The 11624-nt window shown below is 38.5% G+C and overlaps 1 protein-coding gene across 1 annotated transcript; it reads right to left on the reverse strand.

Moving 5' to 3' along the window:
- Positions 1-9175: 9175 nt before the first annotated feature.
- Positions 9176-10135, reverse strand: LOC119036744 (olfactory receptor 11H7). Its single transcript, XM_037128677.2, has one exon. It carries the CDS (start codon positions 10118-10120, stop codon positions 9176-9178), a length of 945 nt encoding a protein of 314 aa, XP_036984572.1. The 5' UTR covers positions 10121-10135.
- Positions 10136-11624: the final 1489 nt, after the last annotated feature.

Raw genomic sequence — 11624 nt, forward strand, 5'->3', positions numbered from 1 at the left:
CATAAATAAATCAGTTTCCCTGCTGTGGGTCATGAACTAAGTCCAGGCTCATAGATTTAAACCAGGAGGCTGATTCATGAGATTTGTGCTTCCTGTCCTCCTTTCTGAAAAAATGGACCATGTCTGCTTAATGAGAATAACAGTTTGGGGCAGTCTGCATTATACCCTGGCAACTTTATACCTCATTTTATCTTTTCTACCACCATATTCTGTAAGATTTACTAGCAGCAACACTATTTTTCCTGTAGCCTTTGGTGAATGTGTAGATAAGTAATGAGATGATCAAAGAGTGAGGAGCTTAATAGAAAATCCAGGGTAATAAATTTTCATTTTAACCATTGATAGAATAAAATGACTCCATCAGCTTTTGCATAACTCCACACTCCAAAGCCTCCAAAATTACTTGCTGAGAATGGTTAGGTTAATAGAATGGAATATCCACCATTTTATTTCATAAACATACTGTATCTCATGATTTTGGTTTTCATAAATTACCATATGAGCTACAATCTGAGGGACCAGCTCTTTCACACATTCCTTTCCAATATAAGAAACCAACCAACCAACCAAACAACCAACCAGTCAATCAGTCTACCCACCTCAGGAATGATAGCTTGATTAAATAGTCTTCTTCCAAATGTTCCTCACTTGGTATACTGTCTTCCCAGATAGTCTGAGAGAAGAGTTTATTGCCTGGTTACTCTTGGAAAGTGAGATTTCAGAAAGATGGTCCCTAATAGTCAAAATCATATAGTTTGGGGGAAAATGGTACAGAAGATCTATTTTAACTGTTCACTTTACAGATAGGCTTCACAGAGGGTGTTTGACTTTTCACCCAGTGAATATTAAGTGTTCAAATATGGAACATTTACATTCTCCTGCTACTGAGGAACAATGACTAATCAGATTTATAAAGTAAAAGGTACTCTGCAGTATATCACAACAGTGGCTGTAATGTGGACAATTAGTCCTTTTTTCTCTTTCATACATGATGGATAACCTGGTTCAGCTTGGAGAGAACAATGGCCACCATGATGTTGAACATAAAGGCATCTCCTTCTCATTGGCTCTGTTGAGGAAAACTCCAGGTGAGGGCACTCTGTGTGGTTCATCAGACTTCCTTAATTTCTGGAGGCTCTCAGTGCTTTTTTTCTAGTAACTTGCTGAGACATTTAACAAGTGAAGCTGTATTTAATCTATGTTTCCTCTCAGGGATTACTCCAAAACTTCATGTCTCTCCCCAAGTGGTCTCAGTGGCTTCTTCAAGTGTTTCCTGGAGTGCAGTCTCTTTCCAATCTCTAGAGCTCATCCAGTTCCTAGGGGGTGGCCAGAATTAGGACAACAAAATCTAGGGGAAATACTGGGTGAGGTTTTGGAGGCTTTCTATTGTAATGATTGTGTTCCATTGAGGAATTGCCTTCTGTGAGGATCAGTACAATAAGTAGAAGTTTTGCCCAGGACTCTAATTCTGAAACTGAGACATGTTTGTGAACATTTCCTCTTTAGCTTAAATGAAATGCTACAACACAGAGAAGCGGGAAACTATATTCTGTCGGTCACTTTAAAATTAAATCCGTGAAGTTTTCCTGGAGTTTTTCAGTGTAATGACCAGGTTGTTGGTACTAGGTAGGAACTGCCTTGTGTGATATCAGATAATGTGGAGTGATGTTAATTCATGTAAAATAAAATCCAAGAGGGAAGAAGCCATTTAATTAAACTATTCTAGTCAAATTGTTGGTTTCCACCCTGATTTCATTTTCAAAGAACAAGGAATTTGAAACCAGGGCAAATGTGAGAAGAAATTTTTTATCATTGGCCTTTTGTTATAATTCTAAAAAAATTGGGTTGCTTCCTAAGGTCTCTTAAGCCAGTTCTTTAAATATGACTCAGGTTTTCCTAGGAGTGAGGTGACAGTGAGGATCAATGAGAAAATCTTCACTGGTGGTTACTGGGCCAGTTCATAAGTGAACTTGATATTCAGTGACACTCTGCCATTTTCCCATTGTTTACCTTGTTGAATATTAGTTGACTATGTATGTGAGGGTTTATTTCTGGGCTTTCAATTTTGTTCCATTTGTCTATGTATCTATTTTTATGGCAATGCCATACTTTTTTGATGACCATGGTTTGTAGTAATGTTCGAAATCAGGAAATCTGTTGATTCCAGCTTTGTTCTTCTTTCTCAGGCTTGCTTTGACTATTTGAGGTCTTTGTGATTTTGCACAAATTTTAAGTCATTTCTATTTCTGTGAAAAATACCATTGGAATTTTAATAGAAATTGCAGTGAATCTTTTGATGGCTTTGAGTAGTATGGACATTTTTTTACAATATTAGTTCTTCCAATCCATAGATATGAACTAACTTTTCATTTATTTATGTCTTTTTCAATTTCTTTCATTAAAAGCCTATAGTTTTACCTCCTTGGTTTAATTTATTCTTAACTATTTTATTGTTTTTGATGCTATTGTGAATGGCACCATTTTCTTTATTTCTCTTTCATATATTTCATAGTGTATACAAATCAACTGTATGTTGATTTCATATCCTGCAATTATACTGAATTTGTTGCTACTTCTAACAGTTTTTTGGTAGGATCTTTACAATTTCATCTATATAATCAACTCCAGACTGTTTTTGGACAGGTCATGTCATCTGCAAAGATAATTTACCTTCTTTTCTAATTTGTTGCCTTTTACTTCTTTTCCTCGACTGATTGTTCTGGGTAAAACTTCCAGTACTCTATTGTGGGGGCAATTTTGGGGGCGCAAGTCCCCTTGTCTGCCATGGATGAAAATGAAACTACCAAGACATGATTTCCTTGTGGAGGAGAGGTGGTCAATCTCTCAAAAAAGGAAGACCAACAACCTCTTCTTCAATGGCTTTTATTAGGTTGTAATACACAGGAATACAGGTAAAGCTCATCAATCAATGTCAGGCGGCAATGATCAAACAATAGATAATATTTCAAAGAAATCTGAGGACTTAGTCTGAGTCAGTGTCTGTCAGGTAAAGGGGTTGCAAAAACTTTGGGAGACATACTCATTTCCTGCTTGGGCCCTATCATAAGAATGAAAGAACTCTTAGCAAAGCAGGCTTCACAGGACTTTAGGAACTTTTTGTTATGCCTGATCACCCTGGAACCCGCTCTAGCTGGCAAAGGGCTGCACCACCTTCCCAGTCATAGGTTTTTAGGCTTAGGTGGATTAGAGCCAGAAAGCACTTCTCCCAGAGGAAATGGAGACTCAGGCTATGTCAGAATAGCTGGGGTAGGGGACGAGGATCCATCACTCCCTCTTTGCTGCAGCCCCCTGAGTCCTTCCTTGAGAGTCTCCCAAGTTATTGTGTCTGGCTTAGGTTGCCCCCCCTCTGAGGGGTCTTACCTGTCACTGACTAGCCAACCAAGCATTGGGGGCAAAAATGGATGAAGCAGAAGCAGCACTCCTGCCAGGGAGATAAGCTTTGTCTCCTTAGTGGCTCACAATCCGGAGGTCACTCACTCAGCCTTATTCATGGGGGGCAGCTACAACTTCTGAAACCAGGCAGAGCATTTCCCAACACTCTAGGGAGTTACACAGCACATCAAATAGTATAATAATATTATTTTTTTGATGAGTCATTTTTATTGTATAATATTGGAGTGAAGGTTCTCCTAAAGCACAAAACAAAGCCCAGATGCCGTTAAAGAAATAATTGATGACTTGGTCACATAAAGTTTAAACAAAATTAATTTTTGCATATACCATAAAAATGTTCAAAGATAACAAATGAGTGTGGGTGCATTTCAACAAATACGTGTGTGATGGTAAGAATATTGATTTTAGCATTACAATAAAAAAAATAAGGGAAGATAATAGTTATTCATTAATAAGAGCCAGGTTAAATAAACCCCATACAATGCAGTACTATGAATTTGTGAGGTTTTTTTGAGTTTCTAAAACATATTTATTTTAACTTCTATTATTTTTTATTATATAATAGACATTCTATGTTGAAAAATCTGAGACTACAAAGAGAAAAACATTTAGACTCTGATTAAATAAATATTGTAAACCTAGGACAACCATTTAAAAAATTTCAAAAACACAAATAATAAAGCAATAGTATAGTTAAAATGGACTAATAAAAATAACCCCAAAAAAGTAGAAAAAGAGGGGGAAAAGAATTAAATAGAAAAATAGTATGCAGTTAGCCAAATGATAGATTTCAATCCAGTCATATCAGAAATCAGACTAAGATACTAGAGGAAGATTAAGCATACAAATATTAATCAAAAGAAAATTGTGATAGCTGTGTTAATATCAAAGTATATTTTAGAATAAGGAACATTATCAGAAATAAAAAAGGACATTACATGATTCACAATAGGTCATTTCTCCAGAAAGATATAACAATTCCAAATGTAGGATGTACCTAACAGCAGAACTTCAAATTACATTAAAAAAAAACCTGATCAAATTGAAGTTAATTCAAAGAGTAAATTTTATTGTATACGAAGTAAAAAAAAATAAAAAAGATAACATTAATGATATTTGTAATTATGTACAGTTTTAAAGCAGGTGAATCTTAACTATATTTTTAGTAGAGGAAGAGAAATGATAAAGCAAAGATGTTTACATTAAAAAATTAGAGAAGTAAATATGATAAAAAATGAGAGGGAGGACTTCTGGCCAAGATAGAGGTACAGGTAGACACAGGTTGCCTCCTTGCACAACCAAAATAAGGACAACTACAATCTAGAAATAAAAAACAACCAGTACTGACAGGAAATTGAACTGTATGGAAGTTTGACAACCAAGGAGTTAAAGAAGACACATTCATCCAGACTTGTAGGAGGGGTGGAGTCAGGTGGCTGGGCTGAGAGGACTTGTGGCAAAGCTGCGGCTGCTGGACCTCTGATGTGCAAGGCAGCAGCTGGTAGACCCAGCCAGGTGGCGGATTGTGGAGTTGGGCATGCATGCAAGGTGGCTGGCAGACCAGGCAGTCTCACATTTGCATGCAGATAAACCAGGCAAAGCTTGAGAGCAAGACAAACCACACAATCCAGGGTCCCAGCACTAGGAAATAAAGCCTCAATCACTGGTTGAAAATACCTGTGGGGGTTGAGGTGCCAAGAGAAACTCCCAACCTCACAGAAGAGTTCATTGGAGAGGCCTATGGGGTCCTAGAACATGCACAAACCCACCACATGGGAATCAGCACCAGAAGGGCCCAATTTGCTTGCAAGAAACAGGGGAAGTGACTGAAAATCCAGCAGAGAATGAAGTGAGTGCCATTGTTCCCTCTTGGACTCCTGCCCCACATACTCTGTTACAACCCAGTGACTTAGTTGCCCAGCCCTGGTGAATACCTAAGGCTCTACCCCTCACTATGTAACAGGTGCATCAAGACAAAAAAAAGTGGCCTAAACAAAAGAACAGATCAAAGCTCCAGAAAAAAATACAACTAAGCGACGATGAGATAGCCAACCTATCAGATGCACAGTTCAAAGCACTGGTGTTCAGAATGCTCACAAAATTGGTTGAATTTGGTCGCAAATTAGATGAAAAAATGAAGGCTATACTAAGTGAAATAAAGGAAGATGTATAGGGAACCAATAGTGATGGGAAGGAAACTGGGACTCAAATCAATGGAGTGGAACAAAAGGAAGAAAGAAACATCGAATCAGAAAAGAAAAAGGAAGGGAGCACAGGGCGGGGGAGGCTGGGATGGGAGAAATAGACAAAAAAATTGTACTTGAAAAATAACTAAATAAAATTTTAAAAAAGAAGAAAAAAAGAAAAAAAAGGAAAAAGAATTTAAAAATATGAGGAGAGGCTTAGGAACCTCTAGGACATCTTTAAACATTCCAACGTCCACATTGTAGGGGTACCAGAAGGAGAAGAAGAAGAGCAACAAGTGGAAGGGTTATTTGAACAAATAATAAAGGAGAACTTCCCCATTCTGGCAAAGGAAGTAGACTTCCAGGAAGTCCAGGAAGCTCAGAGAGTCCCAAAGAAGTTGGACCCAAGAAGGAAAATACCAAGGCACATCATAATTACATTACTCAAGATGAAAGATAAGGAGAGAATCTTAGAAGCAGCAAGAGAAAAGGAGACAGTTACCTACAAAGGAGTTCCCATCAGATTGTCAGCTGATTTCTCACAAGAGACCTTACAGGCAAGAAGGGGCTGGAAAGAAGTATTCCAAGTCATGAAATCCAAAGACCTACATCCAAGATTGCCCTCTCCAGCAGAGTTTTCATTTAGAATGAAAGGGCAAATAAAGTGCTTCTCAGATAAGGTCAAGTTAAAGGAGTTCATCATCACCAGGTTCTTATTTTATGAAATGTCAAAGGGCCTTATCTAAGAAAAAGAAGATAAAACATGTACAGTAAACTGAGAGCAAACTCACAATAATTAACAATGACACCTAAAACAAAAACAAACCAAGTAAAGAACTGGAACAGGAACAGAACCACGGAAATAGAGAACACATGAAGAGTTATCAGCAGGGGAGTGAGAGGAGCAGAGAGGGGGGAAAAGGTAAAGAAAATAAGTAGCATAGATGGTAGGTAGGATATAGACAGGGGAAGGGTAAGCATAGTATGGGAAATGTAGATGCCAAAGAACTTATAGGTATGACCCATGGACATGAACTAAAGAGGCGGAATGTGGGTGGGAGGGGGTGTGAAGGGTGGAGGGGAGTGAAGGGGGGAAATGGGACAACTGTAATAGCATAATCAATAAAATATATTTTTAAAAAATGAAAGGGACTTCCAGAGTTCTTGCAATGTCCTATTTCTTGTGTTTGGTAGTGGCTATTAGAGGTTTGGTTAATAATTAATTACTCATTTAACTTATTACACTTTGCATATCTGTTTTATACACTTTCTGCCATGTGTCATATTTTACAAGAAATTTGTAAAAAATAAATTTGAAATAAAATCATGGGGAAACTAACTGAAGAGCAAATTCTTTTTTGAAATATAATGCTATGCAAATTTTATTTATCTGATTTATATTGTTTCATTATATAATTGGAACAATATAATTTTTTACTTTGTTTGCCTTGAATTCTAGGACTCTCAAAGATGCTTTATTCTGAAATTGAAAGTTCTGTCGTTCTGATCTGTTTATTGTTTATGTTGTCCCTCATAGTATCTTGTTTCTTATGTGTCATGAGTGTGTTGTATTAGGTATTTTATTAAGCTTTTTAGTTCTTTGTTGGGGGTTTCACTTATATCTACTATATTTTCTGGCATGCCCTTCTATTTTTTAAAGACTATAATTATTTTAAGAGCAGTTTTAGATTTCTAAAAAAGTTGAGAGGAAGGCACACATATTTCCAATGTACCCTCTGCCCCCAACATAAATATACATAGTCCCCCCTTCCCCATTATGGGGACATTAGTTTTCAGAATGGTACTTTTTTTCCCCACAAGGATGAACCTACATTGGCACATCCTAATCACCCAAAATCCATAGTTTATCCTAGAGTTCACTCGGTGTTATACTTTACATAGTTTTGGATAAATGTATAATGACATATATCTATCATTATAAAAAACATACAGAGTATTCTCACTGCCTTAAAAATCCTCTGTCTTCTGCCTATTCATCTTTCTTTCTTCCCCCATTATTAATTCTGTGTGTGTGTGTGTGTGTGTGTATGTCTCCTTAGTGAAATTTTTTTTTAACTGCAGGAGAAAAGTAGACTCTTCAGGGTTATAAATCACAATGCAAGTGCAGCAAACAGGGAAGCAGCAGAATTGCCTGGCGACCTCCTCATACCCAAAGGCAGCTCTGACAGAAGATGCCAACAGCCCTGCACTGAAAGGCTGCCGCGGCCAACACCCTCACTTCCTAGCAGGGCCTGAGCCAACCACAGTGGGCTGGGCTACCCCATATTTTCTGTGTGATGACGACAAGGATCCTGCAGTTGGTGTGGGGTTAAACTCCATTCCTGTAAGGACAAGTGAACTTTCTAGAGAGACAATGGTGTACCTGACATATGAGGTAGGATATTCCACATGAACTTGGTATTTCCATTTTTATTATGTGGCTTGAGCACTCTTAACATCTCGTTCCCTCTCTGCCCCGAACATACTAAGGAGGGCGACGTGGCAAACCCTGCCTGGGTCCTCGAGTTTAAATCTTCAAAACCCTGAGGAAACACCCCTGCACTGGTGGTTATGTGCATTTTTCCTCTCCTTTGTCTGTGGAACAGGGAGCTCCCTAAACTGCAGTTCCCTGATAGAGGCAAGACTTTCTTGTTGGCTACTTACAACTTCTTTCATACCTGATTCTGGTGACCAGCTACGTGTAGACTCACTTAGGGGGTGATCTTACTTCATAAAGTAGTACTGTTGAGTGGAATCCCTTTCAAGGTGGTCCAAATTGATTATCTTCCTTGAGCTCTAACTAGGTCAAATGTGGGTATTCTATATTTGCTCTATTTTTGGTGGGAATTCAGTTTGCTCCTGTTGTAGTCCATTTCTTTCTGCTGTGTTCTCAGAGTGAGCTTTTTTATATAGTATTGACATTTTTTTCAGGTCTGAATCAGGGACAGTATAGGTATCCTTCAAACTCCAGGGAACAAGATCAAGCCTTCTGAGTGGTTCTTTTGATATAATCCTCATTTTACATCATGGAGATTACATTCTAACAACTCACTAAAGATATTTTTACTCATGCCCCCAATCAAACTTCCAGCCTCCCCTTGTACACTGTTGATGAGGATGATGAGCTAAGCATTGAAAAACTGGCTTCATAGGCTCTTGGTGTATCCAATACTGGTGTATGGGGTTTCTACCAAAAATTCAGGGCACACACGCATTTTATCTTTTATTTGTCTTTTAAACACAGTGTTATACAGCCATGTAAGCAAATCACCCAGTTGATTTCCATCTTTTAACAAAGTTGTGCAGATAGAGATTGCACATTGAAAAAAACTTTCCTGGCAGTAAATATTGAGATTTTTAAGAACTGTTTTTACCATGTGTCTGGTGACTGTCTTTGCCCATGGGAATGCATTTATGAAACAAAAAACGTATCAAAATTATCAACACATGATGAATTTTGCTTTGCACAAAAGGACTGTGATGTTTATAAATGAAGTCAAATCAGGCGAGGTGGAAGAATTGAATGAATTATTCTTATACTTGGAGAAAGAGTCATTGGATTTCACAAAACCTATTCATGATGTTTGGGTACTTCTCATTCCACAAAGGACCTGACGAAGGGCCAATTTCATGTCCCTGTTGCGTAGGCTGTAGATGAGAGGATTTAAGACTGGTGTCACTATGGTGTATATCAGTGTGATGATCTTATGCATAGCAACTGAGTTACCAGATGTAGGACTTACATACATCACCATTATTGTTCCATAGAACAGAGAAACCACAACTAAGTGGGATCCACAGGTAGAGAAGGCCTTTTGCTGTCCAGCTGAAGAAGGAACCTGAAGCACGGCTCTGAGCACCAAGACGTAGGACCCAAGGATGTACAACATGGTGAGAATGATGATAATAGAACTCACAGAATGGAATATATGTCCTATGATTGGTGTAGGGGCACAGGATAATGCCATCAGTGGGTCTCCATCACACAGAAAGTGATCAATGATGTTGGGACCACAAAAGGGTAGTTGAGAAATGAAGAAAATAAGAATTGAATATCCAAGGAAACCAATGAGCCAACAAAGAGACACCAGAATGGCACACAGCTGTCCAGTCATGATGGAGGAATAGTGCAGTGGATGGCAGATGGCTAGGTACCGGTCATAAGCCATGACACAGAGGAAGAAACATTCAGTTGTGCCCAGGGAAAAGAAGAAGTAAAATTGAATAAAACAACCAGAGAAGGATATGGTCTTGGTTTTGGAAAAAATATTGACCAGCATATTGGGGACTGTGCAGGTCACATACCAGATCTCTAGGAAGGAGAAGTTGGCCAGGAGCATGTACATAGGGGTATGGAGTCTGTTGTCCCACTTCACTGCACAAATGATGGTCATATTTCCAGTCAGAGTCAAGATGTAGATGAACAAAATCATTGAGAAAAGGATAATTTGCATTTTCCAGGGGCCAGGAAAGCCCAACAAGACAAACTGTGTCACGGTAGATACCTCTGACTTATTCATTGTCCCTAGACTGTGGAGAAAAGACAGAGAGATAATGACAGGTCACTTTGCTGCTATGGCATTTGAACCTTTTCTTAGGACAAGGAGTTTGATTGATGCAGGCAAATGTATTGAATGTTCTAAAACAAGTCTTGAATAAATCCTGCGCTATTCTGAATGAGCTCTGATTCTTGGTTATTATACAATTCCAAGATGATTGAACTGTTTTTGTCAATGGACATCATCTGTTGAATTTCATTTTATTTTGATATAAAGAAATCTTGGAATGATGTCAGAGGAGTGGTGGCATGAGAGATTTCCTCCTAGTCTGTTCTTCTGAAGTTTCTACAATTTAAAGATCCCAGGCCTGGATGGAATGCTGTGGGGGGCTGCTAGTTGCCATTGCTGGGAGGGCAAAGCAACAAAGGAGGCGGTTAGGTTCTCCCAGCTCCCCTCACCCTCACACATTGTGGCTACACTGCTGAAGGCATCTGACTCCAGCACTGGAGTGGAAGACAACACTGGAATTTCATGGATTTGGAGCCCCATTACCCACCAAATTCCCCTGTAGGGCTGGTCCCCTGGGACAAGAATGACCATATCACAGGGATGCCATCCACCTTTCCTGGGAACATAGGTCATTTTCCACTATTCCATGTAGATCTGAAAAGCCAGAAAAGTGCAGGAGAACTAAAATATACTTGTGATTCAGCACCACCTACTGGATAACAATAGAAAGACTTCTTATTAATCTATTAGAGAAAAACAACTCATACATAGATTCATAGAAAAAAAAATTCTTCAAATACAATGCATAACTAAGGTAATGAGGCAGCTCAGAAAGAAAATTACTAGAGCAAGGGACATAAAGGAAAGAATAAACAAATGGGATCTCATCAAAATAAAAAGCTTCTGCACCACTAAAGAGAACAGGGGACAGTGACCAGAGGGGAGAGGGGAGGAAATTTCAGGGGAAAAAGGGAAGGATTTACAGGAACTAGTATAAGGGACATATGGACAACAACTAAGGAGGGTGGAAATGGGAGGGAGGTGGGAAGCACTAGGGGGGTGGGCTGGGATGGGAGTAAAAGACAGAAAACTACGTGAACAAAAATGAAATAAAATTAAAAATTAAATAAATAAAATAAAATAAAACAATTAAAAAGAAAATAGCGTTCAAATGAAAAGAGTAAAACTGTATGGGAAAACATATTTGTCAATGATAACTCGGATAAGGGTTTGATCTCTAAAATATATAAAGAACTCACATGACTCCACTCCAGGAAGACAAACAACCCAATTAAAAAATGGGTAAAGGACTTGAACAGACACTATTCCACGGAGGACATACAAAGGGCCCAGAGACATATGAAAAGATGCTCAGCATTACTTGCCATCAGAGAGATGCAAATTAAAACCACAATGAGATACCACTTCACACCAGTCAGGGTGACCAACATAAATAAATCAACAAACAATAATTGTTGGAGAGGATGTGGAGAACAGGGAACCCTAGTGCATTGTT

The sequence above is a fragment of the Artibeus jamaicensis genome, unplaced genomic scaffold (assembly GCF_021234435.1).
Source record: "Artibeus jamaicensis isolate MK-2021 breed Jamaican fruit bat unplaced genomic scaffold, CSHL_Jam_final scaffold_854, whole genome shotgun sequence".
NCBI classification, from domain to species: Eukaryota; Metazoa; Chordata; class Mammalia; order Chiroptera; family Phyllostomidae; genus Artibeus; species Artibeus jamaicensis.